At 34.1% G+C, this 13638-nt stretch overlaps 1 protein-coding gene across 3 annotated transcripts in view; it reads left to right on the top strand.

Moving 5' to 3' along the window:
- Positions 1–13381, top strand: part of LOC120623894 (THO complex subunit 2) — a 33499-nt gene extending 20118 nt beyond the window's left edge. For 2 of the 3 annotated variants that reach the window (XM_039890180.1, XM_039890179.1), the window contains exons 22-30: positions 662–746; positions 868–937; positions 1024–1093; positions 2156–2196; positions 3982–4080; positions 4967–5024; positions 8921–8991; positions 12043–12092; positions 13236–13381. In XM_039890180.1, the coding sequence (XP_039746114.1) occupies positions 662–746; positions 868–937; positions 1024–1093; positions 2156–2196; positions 3982–4080; positions 4967–5024; positions 8921–8991; positions 12043–12092; positions 13236–13269 (578 nt within the window). In that variant the 3' untranslated portion in view covers positions 13270–13381. Of the gene's footprint in view, positions 1–661; positions 747–867; positions 938–1023; positions 1094–2155; positions 2970–3981; positions 4081–4966; positions 5025–8920; positions 8992–12042; positions 12093–13235 lie in introns of those variants that run through there. The other variant, XR_005658737.1, reaches the window with a different exon arrangement.
- The last annotated feature ends 257 nt before the right edge of the window (positions 13382–13638 follow it).

Below are 13638 nucleotides of genomic sequence, written 5' to 3'. Positions count from 1 at the left end.
CTGGCTTGGGTGGGAGGCTTTGGCCGACAAAGACGTGCTGCTAAGCGATTTAGTGTTCCGATGCTATGTCGTGAAACCAATTTGGGGTATGACTACCATACTCCCTAACAAGTTAGACCACTACCATCTTATGCTGCATCATCACTTGCGAACAAGTGAGATTGCAGTCATGGGCTAACTTGCAGTGGATTAAAAAAAATACATCGTAATGTGTGGCATGCATAGGTAAGTAATGTGTTTTTTAATTTTAATTGTTTAAATTATAATTATGCTTTATTTTATGGAATTACCGCTGCGACGATAGGACCGAATGGGAAAACGTTGATTGCAAGTTAACAGCTGAGAGCTATTGTAGGGTGTCCATAATTTTCTATTCCGGAGACTTATCTTATGTAACCGTTAATTTCTGTATCGTTAAGAAAAAAGAAAAAAAAATAATGTTCATAAATTTGGTTCATGTGTGACATATTAAAATATATGCACAGAAAAAAAAATTATCCTGTATATGAAGGTAGTTAAAATGCTTATTTGTTGCTACTGTTAAAATCACATAATGTTAATTTGCCGAAGGTTTAGGACAACTGAAGTTATAGGTCAAAAATATACTATCTCAAGTGATAGGCTTTTTGATTGATAATACTTAATCGTTTTTCCTTCACAGATACAGAAAAAAGAGAGTCAAGGACCAGTGATAGACGTCGAGAAGAATCTGATCGTGAAAAAGAATCTAAACGTGAATCAAGATCGTGCGTATTGTTTGTTAGATTTAAATTGAATTACTTGCAACTAATTTAAATGGTTCTACCAAATATTTAAAATTTAAAAATTATATATTGGCAATATTGTTAAAATAATCCATAATTTCAGGTCATTAAAAGAGAGAGTTAAAGAGGAGATAAGAAGTAAAGAAAGATCGCCAAGAGAAAGATCACATAGAGTAAGTCACATTGACGTAAAGATTGATTTAAGAGTAGAGAGCTATGGTCGTTGATAGCAATGTTGCTAATGATTTTTTCTGTTCAGGAGGAACGTTACTTGGAGACTGTTTCACCCCCTCATGAACACAGGCATCCGTCAGATGACTTAGATCGTGGTAAGAAACAAGTTTATTGTTATGGCTTACTCAGTGTTGTTTTTCTTGCATAACAGAATTCAGGTTCTAGGAGCGTTTTCCTTCTGGTTTATCGAAATATTGAAACAATAATAAATTCAACAACGTTTAACCGAATTACACGTTATAGAATTTAATTTGAAATAATGTTGAAGGTTGCATATGTATATTTCGTAAGGAATCACCCTATAAAATACTATATTAAAAGAAGTATATTTATTTTTCCATACAAACGAATTGTAAATATTATAAGTGTTTACTTCTGACAACCCTATTGAAGATAAAAGATCGACACGCGCATAGTACCTACGCTTCGCGACGTGTACGTTAAAGTGATAGGAGTCGCATGTGATTTGGGGTATCTGATTTCTGTTAGTAAAAACTATAGCAGTGGTTTATTCAAAACTTATTAGGTTTTCGGTTTCACAGATAAGTCTCAGAGACAGTACATAAAGTACACTCAGTTCAGATACAAACGTCCATAGGTCTTTCGAACTTAAAGCAACGCCCACTGTCACTGATTCGCAACTCGCTAACCTACGTCGGTAAATTAATCTAGTCCGTCTGATCTCCTTATTTCTAATTTGATCACGTAAGAATACTCCCAGCTCAACTCCCACTATTGAGTGCTTAGTCACTCTGGAGCTTTCCTGTACCATAATAGGCAGCAGTGATTTCCTTGTGAGGGAATCAGCATTGCAATCACCAACCAGCATGCAAAAATAATTGGGAACGCATGTGGGTCTTTCATGGTATAAGTTCGAAATCCCGGGTTTGATCTGATATTGTTTATGAATTTTCTGTTTATTAGATATAGACTCAGCGTCGTTTTACTTCAGAAATTAAGACAAACATGGTCAATACTAACTGGAAAATATATTAAGATTCACTCCTAATACTGGCCAACTCAATGAAACGATCCCTTTTATTCCATCATTGTGGTGGGCGCTAGAGACAGCGGCTGCATTACAGAATTCTTTTAACATCTGAAAAGGTATATGAACATTCAAGTATGCATGTATAATAAAGCTTATTGTATTTCAGATGTGAAACGTCGTAAAGTAGAAAGCAGCAGCAATGGCAAGGTGAGTATCATTATAATTAGCCGGACTCGCCTCACGCTCGCGCCGGACTGATGGAGGGCTGGACTCGGCACTCGGCGTGAGCCCTGCATCGCTGCCGCTAAACAACTTAACACAATCAATAATAAACGAATCTAGTGCCTACATATTTGGACTAAGACTGTAAGACTTTCAAAACAGTGCTAAAATAAAAATTAAATGTGTAAAAAATAATAAAATGTATATCAAAATAAAACGCAATGCAACTATGGACTTTTAAATAAAAATAAAACAACGAAAATAAAGAAAAGATCAAGATCTCAATATTGCAGAAAGAAAATAAAAATCTTAGAAGAGGAACCATAGCTCTTTCATCGGAGTGAGATAAATGTTGCGTTATGTATTGTTTCGTCTTGCATGTATGTGTTAGCGTAAATTTAATGAAATGAAATTATTAGTAATGGAAGATATAAGAAATATGTCAGAGAAGATGGAAATAAATGGAATCAGACTGGATATAATTTAAAAACACAATAAGCTGGAAGAATGAACATAATTACCTCAAGAAGAAAAAGTTACACTGTGAGACCTAATGTAATGTGTGAGGATCCATTTAACGAAAAATAAAACATACAAACACAAACTTTGCAGATTGAAACTGCTGTACGCCTAAAACGACGAAACAAATAAAACAAATTTAGTATAAATAATAATAAAAACAATGAAATCAAAACCAAACATAAAAAAAGGAATTGAAAATCGTGTAAGTTCAGTCAGCCCAGTCCTGTCGAGCATCGGTAAGGTTTTTTTTAATATTCGCTAACCAAACTGAGTCAAATTGACCATTGCACTAAGGCAAACTAGACACGATGAAAAATAATAAAATGGGATCGAAGATAAAGGTGAAATCAATTAAACAGAAAAGACTGCGCTGCAACGGGTTAAGAACGTTTGATAAGTCTACCTGCTCAGAACATGATATTCGAAGTGGAACGTAGTTGGAAATAGCGTTACAATTTTAACGTTTTTGGGATTTCAAAAAGGTTTTCTCATGTGGCTCTCATATTTATGTAACGACGTATTCTTCGATGACAAATGAAACCTTTAACTGCCAAGTCGCCCTTCTGGTATCTTCCTTACGTCTTGTTAATATATTCACGACTCATTAACGAAGAACAAATTGCCAAGTTGCCATGAAACTCACTACAGTTGCAGAAAAAAAAGGTAACATAATTAACCATCAAACTCTTCACAATGTAATTATAGAGGATAGTATAACAATGGACCAAGAAACTCTTGAAAATATAATTACATAGGATAGTATCGTAATAAATCAAGAAATTTCACACTATAACAAAACTATTTCACAAAGGACAATATCATAATGAAACTCAACACAGCATACATTAAAGAATAAAGTCATAAGAGAGACCAACTAAGAGGCTAATCCTAATAGCTGCGAGGGATAAAATCATCACATGTCATCAAGAAGCTTATCACCAGAATATGTTCGGAGAACGTTCGAGGGCATTTAAAGGAATAAAATTCTGCCAACAAAAAGTGTACCTACTGAAGATTTCCATATTGATACGACTTCAAACAATTCAAATATAAAAAATCCCATGATGATGAGAAAATTATGGACTACAGAAATGGAATAGCAACTAGTTTGTCTTAAGTTCAATGTGCTTTTTGGCTCGGCTTTATGACATTACCATTACAACTTTCTATTATCTACATCACATCTGTGGTTTAGAGGATAACATGTTTACAAACCCCTAAATTAATATATAATTTCTGCATGAGCAGGGTAGTAAAGAAATTGAAGAGCGTTCCCCCGAGAAAGAAAAGAGAAAGGCTAAACTGAGGGGTGACGAAAGGAAAGAGCGTAAGATGAACCGCAAGCGGGTGAGTGAATAATTAATATATTTTTGATAATATTCTTAAGAATCCAACATTCAAATGATTTCAAACACTCTTGTTACAAATAATTTAATTTGCAAATTTTAAAGCAATTTTTGTTTAAGTAACTGAAGAAAGACTCATATCTAGGTTTAGTCGGGGACATCGGGGAAAATGGGCGTTTTTAAGTTCGCGGAATGGGGGTAATGGTGTTAAAATAAAAACATAAAAAAATAAAACCCAAACCGCCGACACATTTTTGAGATCTTTAAATTAACATATATAGCATCATATAAGCAAAGAATTTGCCAAAGAAAATATTTTTTCATTTTTGGGAACTGTTAATAATTACTCCAAAGTAGGTCTGGATCATGGGTTATTCAAAAATCCAAGCTTGTACTGCGGCACTTGTAGACATGAGCATTGTCATGCAAAAGCTAGCATTAAATGATAGTATCTTTTAACCGCTGCAGGCTTTTTTAATCTTAATATATTATACATGGGAATAAAAAAAAAAATAAAAAAAATTGGTGTCTGCTAGGGATCTATATTCCTCATTTACACCTTTCCTATTCCTCATTTACATGAATGACCTGCCTTACCTAGCTGAGGACAATCACGGGATAGTATTGTTTGCTGATGATACATCATTGATGTTTAAAATTAAACGTGAAAAATTCTTGACGATGTAAACATATGTCTCGCTAAAGTAGTACAATGATTTGAGGCTAATAACTTAGCTTTAACGGAAAAAACGAAGAGTATTAAATTCACACTTCCATCTTTGACATCTCGCACACTTAAAAACGCACCCTCGTTTTACATTACTATTGCACATTGAACAATATATGATAATTTCGTCAAATACTTTGACAATTTTTTTTTTATCAAGGACCGAGCCGAAGAATCTACGTTATTGGAACAAAAGAGACGCCGTGAAGAACAAAAAGGTATAATTAAAAATCTGTAAATAGTAATTTTTTTGTCACGTGACTTAATTATCATGACTTATTAGCTTGCCTAGTAACGAAGTCGACATCGAAGCATGATTAACGTAATATTTATAATATAGTTTTAAAAACGCTCACTTAGTCATAAACGTATCTTACTTAGACGTAAACTGAACACTCGACCATGACGCTTAGTGTAAATCGCAGATTAAAAACAATCTTATTTTATTTCCTGAACGATACGTCCAAATAACATGCTGTAAAGGGCTTGCTTTATCTACATCAGATTGTCTTGATCATAAAGTGACTTTGTGAGGAACAAAATTTTACTTCTCATAACGACGATTGAAAATCACATATAAAAACTTTTACATATTTCGTTATACATAAAGTGCGATATTATTAGGTTGGGGAAAAAGTATCTTAGCATTTTTTAAGAAATTCAAAACATTTTTTAATATAGTTTATTTACATTCAACTATAGTATGTAGGTACCACTTTGTTCGATAACTTTTTGCCATCTTGTAGGAACATAATCCTATTGCTATAGAAATTTTGGGGCTTCTGATCAAAAAACCGTGACAAGTAGTTTTGGCAGTCCTCTCGTGATGTTTACCTGACACTGCCTAAAGAATTCTGAAGAGACCGAAACAGGTGGAAATCTGAAGCTGCAAGGTCTGGACTATACGGCGGATGCATTAACACCCCCCAGGCAAACTCTTAATTTTTGCTGAATTGCTAAATTGTGTGAGGTACACCTCGTCACACCAGTGTGAGAGTAGCACAAATTTGGTTTAAGCGTTTTCAATCCGAAAATTTTTCAAAAATTTCGCCCTATTACGGATAAAATGGATGCCATTTTTTGAAAAAGTGGAGCAAGATCGGCTTATTAGTAGTTACAACGTAGCTGAAGAACTGGGAATTGATCACAAAACAGTTTTGGCGCATTTGAAAGAAGCTGGATATAAATGGGTACCTCACAAGCTCACTGAAAGAAACCTAATAAACCGTAAACTAATTTGTGATTCTTTATTACGAGGTAATGAAACCGAACCATTTTTTAAGAAGCTGATAACTGGTGATGAGAAGTGGATCATGTACGACAAGAACGTGCGAAAACGGTCGTGGTCAAAAGCCAGTCAGGCTTCACAGACTGTTGCGAAACCCGGGTTAACTCGAAAAAAGGTGATGCTGTGTGTGTGGTGGGATTGGAAGAGCATTATTCATTATCAGCTGTTACCACCAGGCTGGACCATCGATTCTGAACTCTACTGCTAACAACTGATGAGATTAAAAGCAAGAATTTGAGAGAAAGCGGCCGGAATTAATCAACAGAAGGGGGTGTGGTTTTTCATCATGATAACGTTGAATGAATGGCTAAATTGTGTGAGGTACACCTCACACAAACTACTCACACATACTTTTCACAACTACGTACTTACTACAACAAACGTTGGTGGTCAATTCCCAGTTCTTCAGCTACGTTGTTACTACTGATATGCCGATCTTCTTCCACTTTTTCAAAAACGGCATCCATTTTATCCGTAACAGAGAGAAATTTTTGGATTGAACTACTAGTCACACTAGTCGCTGCACTAGGTACATAAACATCGCAAATTTTTTTCGCGGTTTGCGTTGCATTTTTACCTTTTTTGTAGTAAAAAATTAAAATGAATCGAATTTCTTCATTAGATTCACTCGTCTTGCCCGTACAAAAACAAATCACACATTTTCATAATTTGAATTTGGAATTTTCTTCTTTAAAATTTAAACTTTTAATGATACCAAAACCAGCCGGATGGATACAAATAGTATAGCCAAAGAGATTTTATTACAAGTTCATACATACTATGATGCGAACGTAGACAGAGAAGTAAATAGACGAATGGTTGGCGTGCCGCTTGTGAGACAGAGCATATTTGAGAAGTGTTGCTATACATTTTTTTTTACCCCGATTCTAAGGTCCCAGATTTCAGGTCTTCTACCACACTTATAGTTTTTTGGTATTTGTTTATTACTATTTGTTCCATACAAAATTTATTTATCTATTTCCAACTTACGACTAGTTTTATAGGAATTTTCCTAATGCACTAGCGTAGATACTTATGCCTACCTACACACTAAACTTTATCAGTGTAGCAAAATGTAGGCGTTTGTTTTATTAGAAGCAGCTGCACTTAGAAACATATCCTAAAGGATCTGCATAATATTTTTTAATGTTCCGTAATTAACTTAATTGTAAAAAGGGAACATTTATGGAATAACATTAGTACGTTGGTCTGTGAAGCAATTTTGCAGTTTTTTTTTATGAGAAAGGCTTCTGGCTCGTGATTAGTTGGAAGATGAAAGCGGAGCGGCTAGCTTCCAGGCAACTTTGTCATTAACATTATAAATCTATATATATACAAACTAAAGATGATTTTATAGTAGGCTAATAAACAAAAAGTGTCATAATTATATCATCCAGCATATCTCCATACAATGAAAACTCAAAAGCTAAATTATTCACTGACCAGCGTTAGGATACAGAACCGTTAGCTTTTTCTTTTTAATGACCATATTTTTATGAAAGTGTTTGCTGCAAATCTTTGAACTCTTTTTGGGTGTCCAATTAGAGCGACCTGTGGATTCAACCCATAGCAACAATAAATTATGGACCGTAGGAAAACTGGAACAAAATATTTTAAACATAATTTTTAATAATAGTTGGGAGATTCGTTTCTCCGCATAGTATAGTTTTGAGTTTACTCTTCTGTACATGAAAATGGTCAAAGACTATCTTCGATGGATTCCGAAATATTTCGAGGAGTATAAAAAAAAATTAGCTTTAGACTTTACAACGTAGTGCTTGCATATTTGTTGGAGTCAACAAGTTTTTTTCTTACAGTTCCTCCAAATACATTTTTTCTCTAATACATCAACATCGTATCATACATCCATGGAATTAAATTTATGATTATTGACACATAAAACTTGAAATTCTATAATTTTAATAAATTAAACTGCGCAGTTTGGGCAATTTTCATGTTGAATGTAGGCAACACTGCACTCTATTATACTTTAGGTTATGTATGATTAAAATTAGCATAAAACCTTATAAACGATCTTTTTTCTATTGCAAATTGTGTTGTATATTATAGAAATATCATAAACGATAATTATTTATACTTTTAGCAAATCAAAAGTATTGTACTTACGAGTGGAACGACAAATCCGTAAATTTACGTTCACTATCACTTTTACATCCTAAAACACTGCACCGAACCATGTTTTCACCGAAATTCTTCACGGAAGCTGGTTATTAACAATGTCAAATTAGTTAGGTCTGTATTTTTTTGCTCAAAATCCGTTTATCTTGAATTTCTTACTAATAAAAGTATCTCTTACTAATAAAACGATGGCTAACTGTCAAACTTGTTTCGCAAAGTGCTTTGCTAATCCATGAAAAAAACCGGCACGCGTTATGAGACAAAAGACCCTATCGCTTTATCTCGTTTATTTACAAAAGGTATACATAAGTTGTTCTCTTACTTGTGTGAATGCGACGGATGTTATCCATTTGTCTATTTATTTCTCTGTCTACGGATGCGAAAATACTTTTTCCCGAACCTATTTTTATATGCGGCTTATTTATCGGTTTAAGGCTGTAGAGTAATAATGTACGGTATTTAAGTTTGGTAGCGCATTTTTTTGTGGCTTGCATTACAAACATTATTACCGGGTTGACATCTTCTAATTACTGATATGAAATATATCAGTATGGCCTTTATCATTTATACTAGCTTTGCGTTGCCTTGTTTTCTATGGATGCATACCGAGAAGCGCTGCCCTATGAATACGTTACAATAATGCATAAAACTTCCGTTATTTTATTTGTTTGGTTGATTTTTTTCTAGTTGTCGTCAAAGTCGGCGGTCATCAAAATGGTTCACAGGAAGATCACCACTACGAAAAATATCATAAAAGGGTAATAAACAATTTTCTTTCCGTCTTGACTGGTGCGTTAAGTTTTCCTGTATTTAGGATTCCGTAGTCAAAACAGTTCTTTAATGCAATTGAAGTTTGGTTTTGTTGTCATATTCTTTCGATATAAATATATTATAACTAAAAATACCGCCTGGCGAGCCATAATGGTAAAGCTGGAATAGGTGGTCACGGCCCTCAGCAATAAGGTCACGATCAAGAAGAAGAAAAGTTAAGTACAGTAAAAGCTTTTTATTCGCTGTGTTTGTTCTATAAATATGCCGCGAATACAGAAACCGTGAATTTGGAATTCTTAAACCGGCACAGTTTTTTCAAATTAAATGTCACGTTTACAGAGCTTGTTGAAGCCGATATAACGTTTAGATCTGCGCATAAAGAGATCTTTTGCCGCGAACATTTTGCCGGAATTTTTTTAATCCGCGAATGTTGGCAACGCGAATGGAGTCAATGGAGCTTTTATTGTATTTTATAGAAAATCAATTTAAGCTATTTATTAATGGGTGTAGTGATTTATTGAAGTTTTGTTTCTGATAAATTGTCTAAATTTATCTTTAAAAACCCTTAAAAACCCTAAACTATATTATCCTTTATCTTTGTCGTTAAGAAGCCTTCTTTATTAGCATGACTACGGAATACTACTCTATACTCTATACGTCCAACGAAAACAGAAAGTTTAAATATGTTCTTATCCTATAGTTGACAAATATTCCCATTAAAAATTAGTATCTTAGTTATATATCAGAACCAAGGAGATCGTATTCCGAAATGCGCGGTGAGTAAAACATACTAATCTTGCAATGAGTTGAATGATTGTGAGTAAAACATACTAATCAAATAATTAGATAATATTTTTTTCAACTGTGATATGTTAGATAAATCGACATGAAACAATTTAAGATCAGGTCATTGTGGCCAACCCATTACTGTTTTTGATACAATTGAAAATAAACATATTGTTATTGTTATTATTGTTTGTGCAGACCGATAACTCGGAGTAAACTGTCGCGATTTAAAGATGAAATAGCAACAAAATTTCCTGCTGTCGGTTTTGAAAACTGTCATCCCGACAGTCTTTATCGTCCGCTCTTCAATGTAATAGAAAATGCACTTTATAAAATATTTTATATAAAATAAATAGATTTTAATTCAAAAATCTGAAAACTGAAAACAAAATCAAAATTTACGTCCAGAAATTTTTCAATTAATTATTAAAATAATATGGTAACTACTGAATAGAGGTTGCAATTACTTTTGAACACTTTTTTCAGAATGTTCCTATTTTGTTAGCAGATTCTCTAAGTTCCTCTCCTAATGCAGCTCACAATTTATTAAGAGACAACATTAATGACTGCAAAGTTCTATTTAATTTTAAACCTATAAATGCATCGGATATAATTAAAAACTGCAAGTTGTTAAAATTAAAGAAAAGGTGGTCCATGGGGTATGTCGGTAATGGTAATATCAAATATTATTGACGTCACTGTTGATTTGGGTACTTTCTCAAGCCTAATGAAACATAGGTAACTTATCCCTCTATTTAAATCCGGTAATAAAAATGATATAAACAATTACAGGCCTATCTTAATCTTACCAGATCTTAGTATAATATTTGAAAAAAAAATATTTAATCAACTTTTATATCACTTTAATGTGAATAACTTACTACACGCCGAGCAGTATGGCTTTACTCAAGGTCGTAGCACAACGGATGCAGGCGCTTAACTTATAAAACATGTTTATGATGTTTGGGGACGTTCACAGAACGCCATTGGGGTTTTTTTGTGTTTATCTAAAGCATTCGATTGCCACTGTGGTATCAAAAACGTTGCACTAAATTTCGTTGTCCCTTATCACAGCAATAGAATATATGACATACGATATCAGGGTTCAATAACCTCAATGTGTGTCCCACAAGGCTCGAGTTTGGGTCCTTTTCTATTTTTAGTGTATATCATTTATATCACGTATCTTCCATACGTTGTCAGTGGAACATGCGACATTGTCTTGTTTGCAGATGATACATCTCTAATTTTTAAGACTGACAGGATTAAAGATAACTCTGACGAAGTAAACCGTGCCGTTTGCACCGTTTCGCACTGGTCAACAACATACTTTGAAATTAAGAAAAATATATATTTTGAATTTATGTTACCAAATGTAAAGAAAATGATAACAATATAATGATAAATGGTGAATCAAAATGGAGACCTCCATAGTTTTTCTTGGCATGACCTTGAATAATAAACTACAGTGGGAAGCCCATATAGATACAATAGCTGGTAAACTAAACTTGGCTGCCTACGCAATCGGAAAAATTAGACAGATTACTGACGTTGAAATTGTTGGGCTTGTTTATTTTGCGTACTTTTATAGTATTATATCCTACGGGATCTTTTCTGCAATATAAATTTCGTTTCGATATAGCCGCTGATATCGAAACGAAATTTATATTGCAGAAAAGAGCTGTACGATCAATATATAAACTTTAATCACGTGAATCCCTGTGTGAGAAATTTATAGAAATAGGTATACCTGCTGTAGCGTCGCAATATATTGATAATAATATAGATTTTTTTGGGACAACATCCTTTCATTAGTCTTTATAAACAAAAAGTGGATATGAACAGTAGTAGAATTACAAGAAATGGTCATAAATTAGTGTCATATCGTCTGCGAAAGCTACAGAAGCCATATATGAGTTTACGCTTTTAAAATATGATTCCTTAGGTAAGGTTGGTAATTACCAACTTCTGAGTTTCTTGCAGACTTCTTCTCGGTAGAATCTGCCGAACCGTCGGCTGACAAACAGACGGACTGGACGTTTCGAAAGTGCTTATAATAGGCCTTCTATTTAATTTAAATAAGCCTTAAATAGGCCTTCGATTAACATTAAAATTTTATTTCAATATTGCAATATTGAAATAAAATTTTAGTGTTAATCCATTTTGAGTTTCATAATCTAAATGTTTAAAGGAAAAAAAAATATACGGAGCGACACGTCACTATCTAATATTATTTTGTATTTGTTACACAGGAAAAATCACCATTCAGAGATCGTTCACATGAAGAGTCAAGAGAAAAACAATATCCTTTTTAATGAGCTTGAACTTAATTATTTTAACCGTGTGGTGCACATTTTACTGTTTAATGAAAAAACGCAGGATTGCAGATTTGTTACGCCTATCTTCTGTGGTGGAACTCATTGTGTGTGCTACATTAAATAATATAATATGATTTAGTATTATAGGACACTTTTAGAACAACATAGGTCGTTTCAACGTCGGGCTGTCGCTTCGCTCTCGGCTCTGTCCCGTTATACGCATACGTATGTCTTTCTCACGTCTGCGTCAGGTCGGCATATAGCTTCGAGTTTTCTCAAGGTTTCATTCACAGACAATAGATCGCAACAAACGATTGCACCCAGATCGCAGCGATCCACCGCTTTAAAACATAATATAGGTGGGTACCATCCATCGCTAACTCATTGCATCGTGACTTGGCATCACAGAAAGCTCATGCTAGTGGAATGAACCATACAGTTACTGCAATTATTAGGTACCGTATGTGAATTTCGTTAGCACCAGTGAATTGTGTAAGATTGCTCGACTAACATAGAATATGTAAACGGTATAGCAAAATGCTCATGCAAGACCTGAATGGAGATGTTTCACTCTGCGTTGATGCATAGGATGTATCAATGTACAATGAAATAATTATTTGGGAAGTCTGTAGCAGAAGACCGGCAGCGTGATTACGAATCAAATTTATACGAAAATCACAACAGGAGTATGACACCATAAATCTCAAGATCATATCTGGCAAAATTCACTGTATCAAGTTGTTAACAAGAGTGTCGTATGGATGGATAGATAGCAAGATTTACTCCTGTCGTGATATTCGTAATCACCCAGCCGTTGTTCGTCAGTTTGACCGACTGAGTACCAATACCAATTTGACCGACTGAGTACCAATACCAATTTGTTCTGTTAAAAGAAAGGAAATATAGCTAGATATCAATCAAGAGGATTTCCCTGAACAACGCTCGGCTGCACAGGACAACGAGGTATTCCCTACAAAACCTTTCTTTAATATGAAGCTGTCTTGTTAATTTAGGCCATCAGTGATATTTTCAAACAAGATCTCTTATAATTTAAAACTGTATTTTGTTAATGTTGGTGTAAAAGTTAATTATTCGAATGTTATTAAATTGCCTTAACACTGCTATACCAGAAGGACAAATGAGACGAAAATTCGAAGATAAGAATTTGGAAGATAACACTTAAGGAGGAAGAATAAAATAGCATAAATATGTCGAGATAAAACGTGACTAACAGTATGTTTATGCTGTAATAAATTATCGTGTTTTGAATGTCGATGTTGTTTTATTTTGATTGTATAGTCGTTTACGTAAAATAAATTAAGGCGTGATACAAGGGGAGGTCCAAAGGTTCGTAGAATGGTGGGGTTGGAGTGGGGATCGGTGCGCTCGATGATTTTCATATTTATTGCGTCATTTGTTTACTCTCGCCTGCTGATCAATTTAATCCGCAAGAGAACTGAAACTGGAGAAAATTGAACAGTGCTTTGAAAAAATCCTGACCAAGAAAGAAAAGAACGTTCAGACGGAATG

This window comes from Pararge aegeria, chromosome 5 (genome assembly GCF_905163445.1).
Source record: "Pararge aegeria chromosome 5, ilParAegt1.1, whole genome shotgun sequence".
NCBI classification, from domain to species: domain Eukaryota; kingdom Metazoa; phylum Arthropoda; class Insecta; order Lepidoptera; family Nymphalidae; genus Pararge; species Pararge aegeria.
This window is presented reverse-complemented; position numbering and strand designations above follow the sequence as displayed.